General features: G+C 36.5%; 1 protein-coding gene across 3 annotated transcripts in view; it reads left to right on the top strand.

Annotated features, from left to right (window-relative positions):
- The window catches only part of LOC107855633 (phosphatidylinositol 4-kinase alpha 1), a 37,513-nt gene extending 25,895 nt beyond the window's left edge, over window positions 1-11,618 (top strand). For 2 of the 3 annotated variants that reach the window (XM_047401259.1, XM_047401258.1), the window contains exons 25-26: window positions 10,793-10,954; window positions 11,043-11,618. In XM_047401259.1, the coding sequence (XP_047257215.1) occupies window positions 10,793-10,954; window positions 11,043-11,301 (421 nt within the window). In that variant the 3' untranslated portion in view covers window positions 11,302-11,618. Of the gene's footprint in view, window positions 1-1,109; window positions 1,312-10,792; window positions 10,955-11,042 lie in introns of those variants that run through there. The other variant, XM_047401260.1, reaches the window with a different exon arrangement.
- The last annotated feature ends 3,273 nt before the right edge of the window (window positions 11,619-14,891 follow it).

The following is a 14,891-nucleotide window of genomic DNA, read 5'->3' as shown; positions in this document are numbered from 1 at the left end:
TGATTTGGGTCAACTTTTATTTTGTGGGTTGTGTATAAAATACAACACCACCAAAAGGAACGGAAAGATCAGGCGATAAAACCCGACGAAAACCGCCAGAAAATTACCCTCCACGCGCCGCCACCACCAGCCGGAATCCAGAAATTTCGGCGAGATCTGCATCACGCGCTGGCGCGTGAGCCCATCTCAGGTCGATTTTTGAGTTGTTTCTTTTTCTGTTGGGGTCGCCGGTCTATTCTGACTCCGACCACTTGCTCCTTTCCAGATTCCGACAATTATTTTGAGATTCCGACTGCCGGAACCCTAATTCCGGTGACATCAGTTTTTTTTTTGAGTTTTTTTTTTTTCAGAAATTCAGATCTGGTTCTTGGGATTTTCAAGTCAAATTCCCAAGATATCTTTTGGGCATGATATTTTTTTTTTTGGCTCCAAAAATATTGAAATTGGAAGTTCAAGTCCTATGATTAAATCTAAGCCCTTAATGAGAAGATCAGAAAATCAAACGTCACAGTCCATGAAGAATCGATGAGGGGAAGGGCGATTTGGACGATCTCGTCCTAGGTGTAGTTATTGTAATAGGCTTGAACATACTCGTGGCGTATGTTATTCTAGACCTAAGTGTAGTTATTGTAATAGGCTTGGACATACTCGTGGAATATGCTATTTTTTGCATGGTCGACCAACTAAAAATGCTCATATTGCTCAGTTTAACACCACAGGTGATCACCGGGTGTATTTATCTGACAAGGAATATAATGAGTATTTTCAGTATCAAGCAAGTAAGCATATATTTCTACCAATAGCCTCAACTGCACAATCTCCTACCTTTGGATCATGGGTTGTGGACTGAGGTGCTTCTGATCATATTTCTGGTGATAAATCACTTTTGTCTGATATTGTTTATTAACAATCTCTTCTAGTTATTACTTTAGCTAATGGAATTCGAACAGAGCCAAAAGGAGTTGGACAAGCCAAACCTCTATCTTCTGTCACTCTAGACTCTATTCTTTATATTCCTGGTTGTCCTTTTAATCTTGCATCTGTTAGTCGTTTGACACGTGCCCTTGATTGTAGTATAACTTTTTTTTTATGATTCTTTTCTAATGCAGGACCGCAAAACGGGACAGACAATTGGCATAAGACATGAATCACAAGGCCTTTACCATCTTACCCCTTCAAATTCCTTCATAACATGCTCCGCTACAGTTCCTCCCAACCTTATTCACAAACGTTTGGGACATCCTAGTCTATCCAAGTTATAAAAGATGGTGCCTAGTTTGTCTAGTCTATCAGCATTAGATTGTGAGTCGTGTCAACTTGGGAAACACACCCGTGCTACATTTTCACGTAGTATTGAGAGTCGCTCAGAGTCTATTTTCTCATTAGTTCATTCCGATATTTGGGGTCCTAGTAGAGTCAGTTCACCAGTAGGATTTTGTTACTTTGTTACTTCCATCGATGATTTTTCAAGATGTACTTGGGTTTACTTAATGAAAGATTGTTCTGAGTTATTCTCTATATTCAAAAGTTTTTGTGCTGAAATACAAAATCAATTTGGTGTTTCTATTCGTGCTTTTCGTAGTGATAGTGTCTTAGAATACTTATCCTCCCAGTTTCAGGAGTTTATGACTCATCAAGGAATCATTCACCAAACATCATGTCCATACACCCCTAAGCAAAATGGTATAGCAGAAAGAAAAAATAGGCATCTCATTGAGACTGCTCGCACTCTTCTCATTGAATCCCATGTTCCACTGCGTTTTTGGGGCGATGCAGTCCTCACATCTTGCTATCTCATTAACAAAATGCCATCATCTTCGATCCAGAATAAGGTTCCCCATTCCATACTATTTCCTCAATCACGTCTCTACTCTATTCCGCCTCGTGTTTTTGGGAGCACATGTTTTGTTCATAACTTAGCCCCAGGAAAAGATAAATTAGCCCCTTGTGCTCTCAAATGTGTCTTCCTTGGTTACTCTTTTGTTCAAAAAGGGTATTGATGCTATTCACCTGATCTGGGTCGCTACTCTTTTGAATCTCAACCTTACTATACATCTTCTGATCATCTTAATATCTCTAAGGTTTTACCCATACCTCCAGTCTTACCCACACCAATCTTTGAGGAATCTACGGTTACTTCATCTCCAGCCACAGTGCCACCACTTTTGACTTATCACTGGCGCCCATGTCCAGTATCAGTCCCAGATGATTCATGTCCTGCGCCTGACGCTTCCCCTATTGCGGACCTGTCTCTTCCTAGGTAATCAGTTGCACTTCAAAAAGGTATAAGATCCACTCCTAATACTAATCCACATTATACTTTCTTGAGTTATCATCGTTTGTCATCACCCTATTATGCTTTTATATCATCTTTGTCCTCTATTTCCATTCCTAAGACTACAGGTGAAGCACTTTCCCATTCAGGATGGAAACATGCTATGATTGATGAGATGTCTGTTTTACGTACGAGTGGTACTCGGGAGCTTGTTTCCCTTCCTATAGGTAAATCTACTGTTGGTTGTCATTGGGTTTATACAGTCAAAGTTGGTCCAGATGGTCAAGTTGATCGGCTGAAGGCTCGCCTTGTTGCCAAAGAATATACACAGATATTTAGGCTTGATTATAGTGACACTTTCTCTCCCGTGGCTAAAATAGCATCAGTCCGTTTTTTTCTCTTTATGGCTGGCGTTCGTCATTCGCCTCTTTATCAGTTGGACATTAAAAATGTTTTTCTGCATGGTGATCTTGGGAAAGAAGTTTATATGGAGCAACCACCTGGTTTTGTTGCTCAGGGGGAGTTTAGTAGCCTTGTAAGTCGATTGTGCAAGTCACTCTATGGTTTGAAACAATCCCCTCGAACCTGGTTTGGAAAATTTAGCACAGTTATTCAGGAGTTTGGCATGATTCGTAGTGGAGCTGATCATTCAGTGTTTTATCGCCATTCTGAACCAAATCTGTGTATTTATTTGGTAGTTTATGTTGACGATATTGTTATCACCGGCAATAATCAAGATGGTATCACTAACTTGAAGCAACATCTCTTTCAGCATTTTCAGACTAAAGACCTTGGCAGATAGAAATACTTTCTAGGGATTGAGGTTGCTCAGTCCAGCTCAGGTATTGTTATTTCTCGACGCAAGTATACTTTAGACATTCTTAGGGAAACTGGAATGATGGGATGTCGACCCATTGACACTCCTATGGATCTAAATGCTAAACTTCTGCCAGGACAGGGGGAGCCACTCAGTGATCCTGGAAGGTATAGGCGGTTGGTTGGAAAGTTGAATTATCTCATAGTGACTAGACCTGACATCTCTTTTTCTGTGAGTGTTGTAAGTCAGTTTATGACTTCCCCCTGCGATAGTCATTGGGATGCATTTGTTCGGATTTTGCGATATATAAAGTCATCTCCAGGTAAAGGACTACTCTTCGAGGATCGAGGCCATGAGCATATCATTGGATATACAAATGTTGATTGGGCAGGATCACCCTCTTATAGACGTTCTACATCTGGATATTGTGTTTTAGTAGAAAGTAATTTGGTATCCTGGAAGAGTAAGAAACAGAGTATGGTTGCTCGATCTAGTGCCGAAGTAGAGTATCGAGCAATGGCTGCAGCAACTTGCGAGCTAGTTTGGATCAAGCAATTGCTGAGAGAATTAAAATTTGAAGAAACTGGTAAGATGGAACTTGTATGTGATAATCAGGCATTCCTTCATATTGCATCTAATCCAGTGTTCCATGAGAGGACCAAGCACATAGAGCTTGATTGTCACTTTGTCATAGAAAAGATACTTTAGGGAGATACTATTACAAAATTTGTGAAGTCAAGTGATCAACTTGCAGATATCTTCACCAAGTCCCTCACCAGTTCTCATATTAATTACATTTGTGACAAGCTTGGTACGTATGACTTGTATACACCAGCTTGAGGGGGAGTGTTAGAATATGAATAGGAATAACATATTGAATTCTACTTGGAAAGGGATTGTAATGTAGTGTCCTATTAGGAATTGGATTGGAATGTAGTGTCTATAAATAGGGTCTCAATGTAATAATTTAGAGACAACAATTCAATAATATTTTTCTCCATTATTTCTCGCTGTAGGTTTTTCGGAGATACATAGTAAACATTAGAGATTTTGCCACTTCGAACAAATGTCATTTTTTCTTCATCAACCCGCACTAGTGTAGTGACAGCTAGTGTGATGGGATATCTGTAATTATTCTTAGATCAGTGCTTGACTCTTAACAATAAGCTATACACTGAATAACTAAAAGCAGCAGAAGAAGAAGAAGAACAAAAGAATAACAGAGAAAAAGAAGATGTTTTGGAAGAGTAGAATGAGAGATTTCTGTATATTCAACTTGTTTCCATCAATAGTACATTGTTAGGTATTTATAGGAGAATCAACTGCTCCTATTTCTAACTCCTTCAACTAGCCGTTAACAATGAGTAACTAACTGTTTCAAGAAAACAGTTATAACAGAACTTCAACTTCCTAGATGTAGCAAACTTTTTTAGACTCTTCCATATTTTGTGATTTTCCTTTGTACTCAACACTTCCCCTCAAGCTAAGAAGGTGAAAAATTGTCACACATTCCTAGCTTGTGATTTAAATGCACTTGTTGAGCCTTGGTGAGACCTTTGGTTAGCATATCTGCAGGCTGATCTTGTTAGCAATGTAGTTTGTACTGATCATCCCTTGGCTTATCTTTTCTCTTATGAAAAAGCAGTCAATGCCAATGTGTTTAGTTTTTTCATGGTAAACTGGATTGACAGCTATTTGAATAGCTGATTTGTTGTCACTGAACACCTTGACCGGCAGTTTTACTTCCATTCCAATCTCCTTTAGTAATCCTAGTATCCAAACCAACTCAGTTGTTACAGCTGCTAAACTTCTGAATTCTGCCTCGGCTAAACTTCTGGAAATAGTTGCTTGTTTCTTTGACTTCCAACATACAACTGACTTCCCAATCCTTACAAAGTAACTAGTTACTGATCTCCTGGTTTAAGGACATGATGCCCAATATGCATCACAGTCTCACTCACCTGATCACTTGGTTCACTAGATAGTAAAACACTCTGACCAGGTTGATCTTTAACCTATCTTACAACTCTGATTGCAGCATCCATGTGAGACTTCTTTGGTTCTTGTAGAAATTGACTTAGTGTCTATACACTAAATGCAATATCAGGTCTAGTCATGGTAAGTATAGCAACTTGTCAATCAGTTTTTGATATGCACCTTGATCTGCAAGAGGGTCATCAGTAGGTTGTAACTATTTGATATGATCATCAAATTGTTTTGAGGTCAGTTTGACATTGTAGTCCATAGGAGTGACCACTGGTTTAGCTGCTGTCAACCCCAACTCTGATAGTAGTTCTAGAGTGTACTTCATCTGGTGCATTAGTTTCCCTTCGCTTGACCTTGCAAATTCTATGCCAAGGAAGAACCTTAACTCACCTAGATCCTTCATTTTGAAGCTTTGTTGTAGAATAACCTTTGCATCTTCTATCAATTTCAAGCTATCACCAATGATTAGCATGTCATCAACATACACAAGTACCAAAATGATTCCTTCTTATGTTCTTCTTATATACAGAGACAGATCATATTGGCTTTGAACAAACTAGGACCTCAGTAAGACTTCGGATAACTTTGTGTTCCATTGTCTTGGTGCTTGCTTTAAGCCATAAAGGGATTTGGTCAGTCTGCATACTAAATTCCCTCTGACTGGCAAATCCCTGAGGCAATTCCATGTACACTTCATCAGTGAAGTCACCATTTAAAAATGCATTGAACAGTTTTTCTTTGCAGCAGTAGCAAGTAGCAAGAACAGTTCTTAGTGTTTTCATCTTCACAACTGGTGAGAATGTTTCTTTGTAATCAATCCCTTCTTTTTGTCCATAGCTCTTTGCTACAAGTCTGGTTTTAAACCTCTCAACTTCACCTGAAGCCTTATATTTCACCACATATATCCACCTGTAACCAATAGCCTTCTTACCTTCAGGCAAGGGAACAATCTCCCAAGTGATTGGAATTCAAGGCTTCTATTTCATTTTTCATTGCTTCCACCCATCTAGGATCTTTGCAGGCCATGAGGCTTTCAATGCATAGCTCTTATAGGACTGAGGCAGTTTATCATATGACACATGATTAGCAATAGCATGAGGTACCTTCTTTGTATTTTTAGAGACAAAGTCATTCATCCATGCTGGTGACTTCCTTTGATCCTGAGATGAGAAGGTTGAGTTACAGCTTGTGTAGTATTAGGAACCCTCTGTAGTTGTTGTTCTTGTTGAGTAACCCCTTGACCTCTATTTGATCTTTTTTGATATACCTTGGTTTTTTGGACTGTCTAGGAGTAGGCACACTAGGGTGTAGCTGCTCTTGCTGGTGAACTGTGTTAGGAACCTCTTGAGATGAGACAGTTATAGGAGCCTGCAGAGGTGCCATAGCATCACTTGCTACTGGATATTGATCTTTTAATGGGAATACATGATAGTGAGTCTGGTCATCAACTGTTTCAAGCTTGAAAGGAAACACATCTTCCCTGAATGACACATCCCTACTAACAAAGAAAACATTAGTAGATATGTCATATAAGACATATCCCTTCTTAGTACTAGAATGGCCCATCAAAACGGTTGCTCTTGATCTTGGCATAAGCTTGTCAGACTCATTTAACACCTTAGCATAACAGAGACACCCTATTACTCTTAAGTGCTCACAGGACGGTTTAGTACCATACAACTTCTCATAGAGAGTGTAATAGGCAATACTGAGCTAGGTAACCTGTTTATGAGATAAACAACAGCTAGAACACAATGTCCCCCGAACTTAACAGGTATTGTTGCTTGAAACCTCAAGGCTCTTGTAACCTCCAGGATGTGTCTGTGCTTTCTCAGCCACACCATTTTGTTGAGGTGAATAAACACATAAGGTCTGATGTACAATACCCTTTGTTGCAAACAAACTACTGCACAATGAGTTTACATATTCAATTCCACGTCAGTTCTAATCATTCTCACAGTTTTGTCAAATTGAGTCTTAACATACTCAAGAAACTGTTGTATCTAAATGTACACATCTGACTTAAGTTTCAATAAGAACAACCAAGTGAATCTGGAACAATCATCAACCACTGTTAAGAAAAATCTGTTACCATTCATAGTTGGAACCTTATAAGGACCCCATAGATCCAGATATATGAGATCAAAACAACATACAGACTGAGTATTACGAGTATTACTTGTAAGGAAAGAAATTCTAGTTTGCTTGGCACAAGGACAGGCAATACACTTTTTTACTCTATCTTCTACTACATGAGAATCACTAGGAAGTAATTTTTAAAGTATATTAGAAGAGGCATGACCTAATCTTCTATGCCGCTAATCAACCTCAGCTTGAACCTTACTCTCATCAACTTTAGTAGAGACTTTTGTTGCTGCTGCAACCTTCCTTTCTTGAGACTTCACTAAGAGATACAGACCTCCATCAAGCTTACCAATCCCCCTCACCTTTCTAGTACAGAGATCCTAGAAAACATAGAAATCAGGGAAGGAGGAAGAAATCACTGAGCATTTCCATTCTTAGTTAGTTGAGACACTGAAAGCAAGCTGCATGTAAACTGAGGAATATGATACACATTTGTAATGCTGTTTTCAGCTGACAAATAACTAGATCCCACATGTGTAACCTCAGTCAGATCACCATTAGGTTATACACCTTCCTTGGTTTATCTAGTTGTGTGATTGACTCATCCATTAGTAAGTCTAACTTTTCAACCATATGATTTATGGCTACGGTATCAATTGTCCAATTTTTTGACTCATATGAGGCTAAAAATACACTAATACCTGCATTTGCAGCATTTGTTGTCTCAGTAGAAGTGTGTAGAAGTGTTAGCACAACTGTTTTTGTTGATCATGTTCAGGATTTGATCATATTGTTCCTTAGTAAAAGTAGTTGTTCTCATTTGACCTAGTTGATCCAGCTATAGTTCAGAATCTTCTTGATGACTTCCATCATTGAACCAGTGCTTTGGACAGATCTTGAATGAGAGCCTTTCCTTGTAGTTACTTCTGCAGTATCTTGAGACTCAGTAGTCACTTTGTATGCTGCATTTGTTCCTTCAGACCTGAACCTCTTTTTGAACTTGTGATCTTGAGGGTATCCAATTAATTTCCAACAATTCTCCTTAGTATGACCTTTTAGCTTACAAAAATCACACTGCATATTGTGTAGTTCTTGAATTTATGTCCCATTTCTTGTAAACATGGCTAAGTCAAGATTTCTACCAAAACCTGCAGGACCAGACCTTAGCACACCTGCATGAGTAGCTACAGCTTTGTGACTTTCATCACTAATTATCCTCTAGCTTGTGTATATGTTTCATTAAGTCCCATGAGAAACTGAAACAACTTCAGTTTTTGGAGATGTAGGACATACTCCTTGGATATTTCACAATCACATCCAGGAGTTGGCACAAGTGCATGCACAAGTGCCTCAAATTAAAAAAAAATGACAGCCCAGTGCACTAAAGCTACCGCTATGCACGGTGTCTGGGGCACAAGTGCCTCAAATTTTCCCCATAAATCCTTCAGTTTTGAGAAATAGCAGGACACAGAAGTTGTTCCTTGAGATAATGTTGCAATCTCCTTGTGCAGATTGAAAGTTCTAGCACCATCTACTTAATTGAACCTTTCAAACAACTCATTCCACACAACACTTGCAACTGATGCATACATGATTCCACCTAGTAACTCTTTTGATGCAAAGTTCATAATCCATGATAACACAATAGCATTCACTCTTTCCCGGTGATTGCCCAGTTCAGAAGAAAACTTTTCTTTAGTGTAAGAACCATCAACCTATCCTAACTTATTTCTTCCTAACAGGGCTATGCGCATAGATCTAAACCAGATAGAGAAATTTTCCACACCTGTCAACTGGAAAGAGATGATGTAAGAGATGATATGTATACCACTAACATCTAACATCTGATGGACTAAGAAAGAGTGGATGATTGTAATCCATTGCAGTTACAGCTCCTGCTCTTCTGGTTGATCCACCATCAATTTTGACACCACTAACACCATTTGCCATGACTTGAACCTTCAAATCTCGACTCAAGAACTCCTTCAAGAATCTGAGAAATCCAGATTTTGTGATTGAACACTTTCTTCAACTACAGAATCGACTGAGGTGGCTAGTTTTAGTCTAGCCAACCTGTCTCTGATACCATGTAATTATTCTTAGATCAATGCTTGACTCTTAACAATGAGAGCTATGCACTGAATAGCCAGAAGCAGAAGAAGAAGAAGATGTTTTGGAAGAGTAGAATGAGAGATTTCTGTATATTCAACTTATTCACATCAATAGTACATTGTTAGGTATTTATAGGAGAATCAACTACTATTTCTAACTCCTCCAACTAGCCGTTAAAAATGAGTAACTAACTGTTTCAAGAAAACAGTTATAACAGAATTTCAACTTCCTAGATGTAGCAAACTCTTCTAGACTCTTCCACAGCCTGTGATTTCCCTTTGTACTCAACAATATCTCATTGAATTTCAGATAAACACAAAATCTTTCCATGTATTATGTGTCATTGTCAGTTCACGAGATCTTTATCTTAACTCAAATTGAGTTCAAATTATCTTATGAAAGGACTGAAAATAAGAGGAGACCTCACTTTGGCCTTTAACAGATACACCCCAAGTCATCTAAGTGCAACAATGAATAAAGGTAATAATCCATCAATTTTCAAAAAAAAAATCAATGAGTAGGATCACATACATCAAAATGAATAATCATGAAAGCACAACTATTTTTATCATCACTCAAAGGGTAAGAGTTTCTAATATACTTGGAATAGACATTTAGCCCAACTCAACCCTAAAAGATAGCGGATGAGGTGAAGATTGCCCAAGACCATAAAATATGACCAAGAAACTTACCAACACCCGCACATGCCCAGGCTTGCAAACTGGAGCCTGGACAACATAATGTGGGGGTCAACATCAGAAACCAAGAACTGGGATGAAGCCAACTCTTTTAAGATTTTTAGAAGAAAGACTTTTTTGTGCTCTTTTTTAAAAAACTAATAATCCATTGATAAGTGGTTTCACCCGGACTTTATGATTCATGTATATCTTTACATCACCTGCGAAAGGATATTTATACAATAAATCCTGTAACTAATTATAGAAAGACGACCACGTATGACAAAAGGAAATTTTCTATTCCTGTAATTTCTTTAGAAAAAATAAAGTCATCTAAAATCATGCAATTAATTGGGAGAGTCAACAGTTTCCTCACTGTGCATTCCAGCTTGCATGTCAATGATGTGTCCGACAGTCTGGTTCTATTTTGATATTATTTGAAGATTTTATGAAGGCTGAGATTAAGAAAACATAGGAACTCAAAACATTTGTCTACTGTAAGATTGCTGATACACATTCGTTGATGATTAATGATAGTTGGTTGGGTAATATTGAGTCATCTTACGGGGTAGTGATATTATTTGAAGATTTGTATGAAGGCTGAGATTAAGAAAACATAGGAACTCAAACATTTGTCTACTGTAAGATTGCTGATACACATTCGTTGATGATTAATGATAGTTGGTTGGGTAATATTGGGTCATCTTACAGGGTAGTGGTAAGGTCTGCGTACACTCTATCCTCCCCAGACCTCTCTCACTTGTGGGATTTCACTAGGTAAGTTGTTGTTGTAGTAATGTTGAGTCATCTTACGAATTTCCTTTTTATATTGTTCTGCAGTGCTGGTAGGCTTGTCCATATTGATTTTGGTTTTATCTTGGAAATTTCTCCTGGTGGAAATATGAGATTTGAAAGCGCTCACTTCAAGCTGAGTCATGAGATGACCCAATTAATTGACCCATCCGGAGCAATGAAAAGTGAGACATGGTACCTCTTCGTAAGGTCAGCGATCTTCTTTGGGCCATTTGCTCTCTCCTTTTGGTATGAACTACTTTTTTCTTATGCTAAGGCTGGATTCGTTGTCTTTCAGTTTGTGTGTCAAGGGTTACCTTGCTGCACGTCGCTACATGGATGGGATAATAAATACAGTTTTGATGATGTTAGATAGCGGATTGCCTTGCTTTAGCAGGGGTGATCCTATAGGAAATCTTCGAAAGAGATTTCATCCTGAGATGACCGAGCGTGAAGCAGCTAATTACATGATTCGCGCATGTAGTGATGCATACAACAAGTGGACAACTGCTGGCTATGATTTGATACAATATATGCAGCAGGGCATTGAAAAGTGAGGGAGTCAGTTGCAGAGTTTCTCAGAAGCTGTATATTATGTTTACTTGTATTATATGAAAATGCAAATGTCTGTATCACATATATGTAATTCATTTTTTTCCGGGGCTGGGGTCTCTGTGTGGTAGAAGCGCGAATCTGCAAGCGACTCTCTAGTAAAATTTCAAAGTGTCGCGGAGATGAGTTGCTAGTGAATATTTTTGGTTTAGTATATACACTAATTAGCGTGTAAAAGCTAACGAAAGACATCTGTTTGTAATTTGTTGAGCGCGGTGATATTCTGGAAAAGGTAATTATTGTAATATAGTCAGTTAAATTACACTGGTACTATGTGTACTCTTTGATTTTAGATTTGACATACAACAGCTTGTAGACCTGTTTATTGACATGCTAGTTAAAATTTTCTGTGCTACACTTCAATTCTGGTGTAAAATGAAATGCAGACACTTTCCTTTTAATATTTAGTAACAATTTAACTTTAAAATAAAATGATTTATAGTCACAGAAACACGTAGACCATAAAAACACGTATATTTCTTAAACTTCCTGTCCGATCAAATAATCGAATGATGCCCGTGCTACTATTTGTGTTGTAGATTAGGTGAGGACGGAATTCTTTAGGGCAAACAACATAGATCTCAACAATTTGGAGCTTAATTACAAAAAAAAAAAATAAAAATTGACATTTTGCGTAATTATTGAAAATCTCGATTTTGGATCTGTCGAGATACATAATTAGCTCCCGATATATTCAACGAAGATATATTTTTTCCTATGTAAAGATACATAATTAGCTAGCTTTCAATACATTTTTCTGATATTGAGTCTGTCGTGATACATAATACATCCAATGAAGATATATTTTTTTCTTGTAAAGATACATAATTAGCTCCTAATACATTTTTTCTGACTTTGAGTCTTGTCAAGATACATAATTAGCTCCCCGATACATCCAAGGAAGATATATAATTAGTTGAGATTTTTATAATTACTTTGTAAGGGTATAGATTTGTGTAAATATGACAAGTCAATATCTATATTTATGTTATTTTCTCAATTCTTTATTACTAAGTAGTGGCAATTCATGCAAAGGAGTCATATTTGGGCCTATGCTCAAAATTGGAGCCCATTATTTAATGGTCTTTGGGCTAATGGTTTTCGAGTTCGTTTAAGAATAAGGCTTTTGCTCGGGCCAACCCACAACTCTTTTAGGGTTAGGCTTACAATTTTAAAGTACATCTAATTGGCGGGCCAATTCGCTGCAACTTATCTCCAAGGCCCGCGAGATTGAGCCGACCCATATTGACAGATCTACTCAAACTCTCGATGTTCAACTTGGAAGATTGAGATTGATCGATGCTCGTTTTCTTGCCTCATATTCGTTGATATCCGACCTCAATCTTTCTTCTTATGAACTACTAGATCAAGCTCGATCATGTATGCTTTGTACATGTACCAACAATAAGTAATATATATCAGCATAATATATCTAATCGATAACAGCAACAACAATATTCAAATAGTTAGTTATTAATTGCAATCGTCAATCAGAGATTTGAGCCACTGAGAATGAAAAAAAAAATGTTGGGAGCGGTGCCCCTACATATCATATATATGTCCTGCAAAGCGTGAATCTGAATTTAGTCAGACCTTAATACGAATACTGACCAACAGAAAAAAAAAAGTTAATTGCGATCTAAATTTGGTTCATGAACAATTGAAAACATATAGAGTATCATCAAGCTCATGTACACATTCACTTCATTCCTAAATTTAGGTTTCCCTTTATTCATTTGACTAATACTAGTTGTTTTCAAGAGGTTTGCCTAAGTTTAGGTATTCCTTTATCAAGAAAATCCTTTTTATGAAAAATCATGTCTTTTATGAAAAGTATTTTGTTGAAAAATCTGAAAATAAATAAATATTTTTAAAGATTAAAATTTTATTAGCAAATTGGAGAATGTTTTGATGATACTTTTGAGTGCTAGAGATTAATATTAATGTCTAAATGTTGAAAGTTATAATACATGAAAAATGACTTCCATCCATATGAGGAAATTAAAGTCATTTTAACTTATTTCACCAAAAGACATTTTTCTAAGAGCCAAATGTTAGAAATGACTTTTTTTTTGTTATGCAAAACTTTTCCGTAATTGCTAGTGGTTCGGGTTGTTTCCTTTTCGACGATGAAATTCATTTTGGATATTATCTCACTATCAAACTTTGTTTTTCTGTTATTTTGAGGTTATATCGCACTCTTGACTCGTATCAAAATGCAAATATGAGATTTCGAAGAAAACCAACTAGCTTTGAATGTGAGTTGCATTTCTCGCTTAAACATAATTAACTTATTGATTTTTCAACATAAGTCGTTCAGATCTCCACTTATAATTAGTTCACTCAAACTTTACTTTGACAACATTAGATTTTTATTCTAATTTTCTTATCAAATTTAAGGGTTTTTCCGTCTTAAAGAAAAAGTCAAAGCAGTACCATAATTAATTACTTTAAAAATATAATTATTTTCCATATTTTGCTAACTTCTTTCTTCGAAGAAGGGTTTTGTACCTCAAAATAAATTGAGGATCGCTCTTCTTGTTCCATAATACAATAACATCTACAATGTAGTCGTTTAAGAGTCTTGTTTATGGAAAGATTTTTTTCTCTCATAGTTTCTTTGATATTTTTATATTAGTTTTTATATACAGGTCAATTGACCAAATCATATAATAATTATACTTTTAGTATATTTTTCTTTATCGTCTGGATTATCATTTCTATAATTTACAAACTATAATCTTCCACCTGACGCCCTCTCAATTTCAAACCTAAGAGCATAGATAATTGCTAGATCACCTAAATTCAAATTCATAAGCAACAATAATTGTCTTGTAAGACTCGTTTTCACAATAACTTTAGTCATTAGTAAAGTTAATGCCTAAATGCATGTCATGAGCATGTTCTTGCATAGACATATACTGTAGGAAAATATAAAAGTTTTGCAAAAAATATATACATGCATCTCTTAAAAGGGTTGTAAAGAAGAGATGATTTAAAATTGGAATATTAAAAACTTATTCCCTCCGTTCATCTCTATTTGTATAGTATACTAAAAATTTGAAGCGGAGCTAGCCTAGTAAAGAGAGATTTGGACGAACACCGTTCGATAGAAAATTACATTATTAATATATGGTTAAAATAATTTTTATGTCTATATTATGAATGTTGAACCTCCTTTGATGAGTGTTTCTTCAGATTTTGAACCTCCTGATCAGCAGAAATTTTGATTCCGCATCTGCTAAAAATAGATGTACAATAATCTTTGTTACTATTTATTTTTATTTTATCCTTGTTATTAAATATTCATTATTCAATGCATGTCCCAAAAGCATCAAAAGTTATTAAATTTAAAAGATGATACAGTAAAATTACACGTATTATTCATTGTTTCTTAAAATGTATGTTTACAAAGGAATTTATTAACTGCTTGATAGGCTGCTTCTTGATTCAATATTTATATTTGATTTTTTTCTGATTTAATATACTTACGCATAGAAAATGTGACACAAAGTCATAGCGACTAACTCTTCTC

The sequence above is a fragment of the Capsicum annuum genome, chromosome 12 (assembly GCF_002878395.1).
Source record: "Capsicum annuum cultivar UCD-10X-F1 chromosome 12, UCD10Xv1.1, whole genome shotgun sequence".
Lineage (NCBI taxonomy): Eukaryota > Viridiplantae > Streptophyta > Magnoliopsida > Solanales > Solanaceae > Capsicum > Capsicum annuum.
The sequence above is the reverse complement of the archived record's forward strand: the minus strand, read 5'-3'. Positions and strand labels throughout refer to the sequence as shown.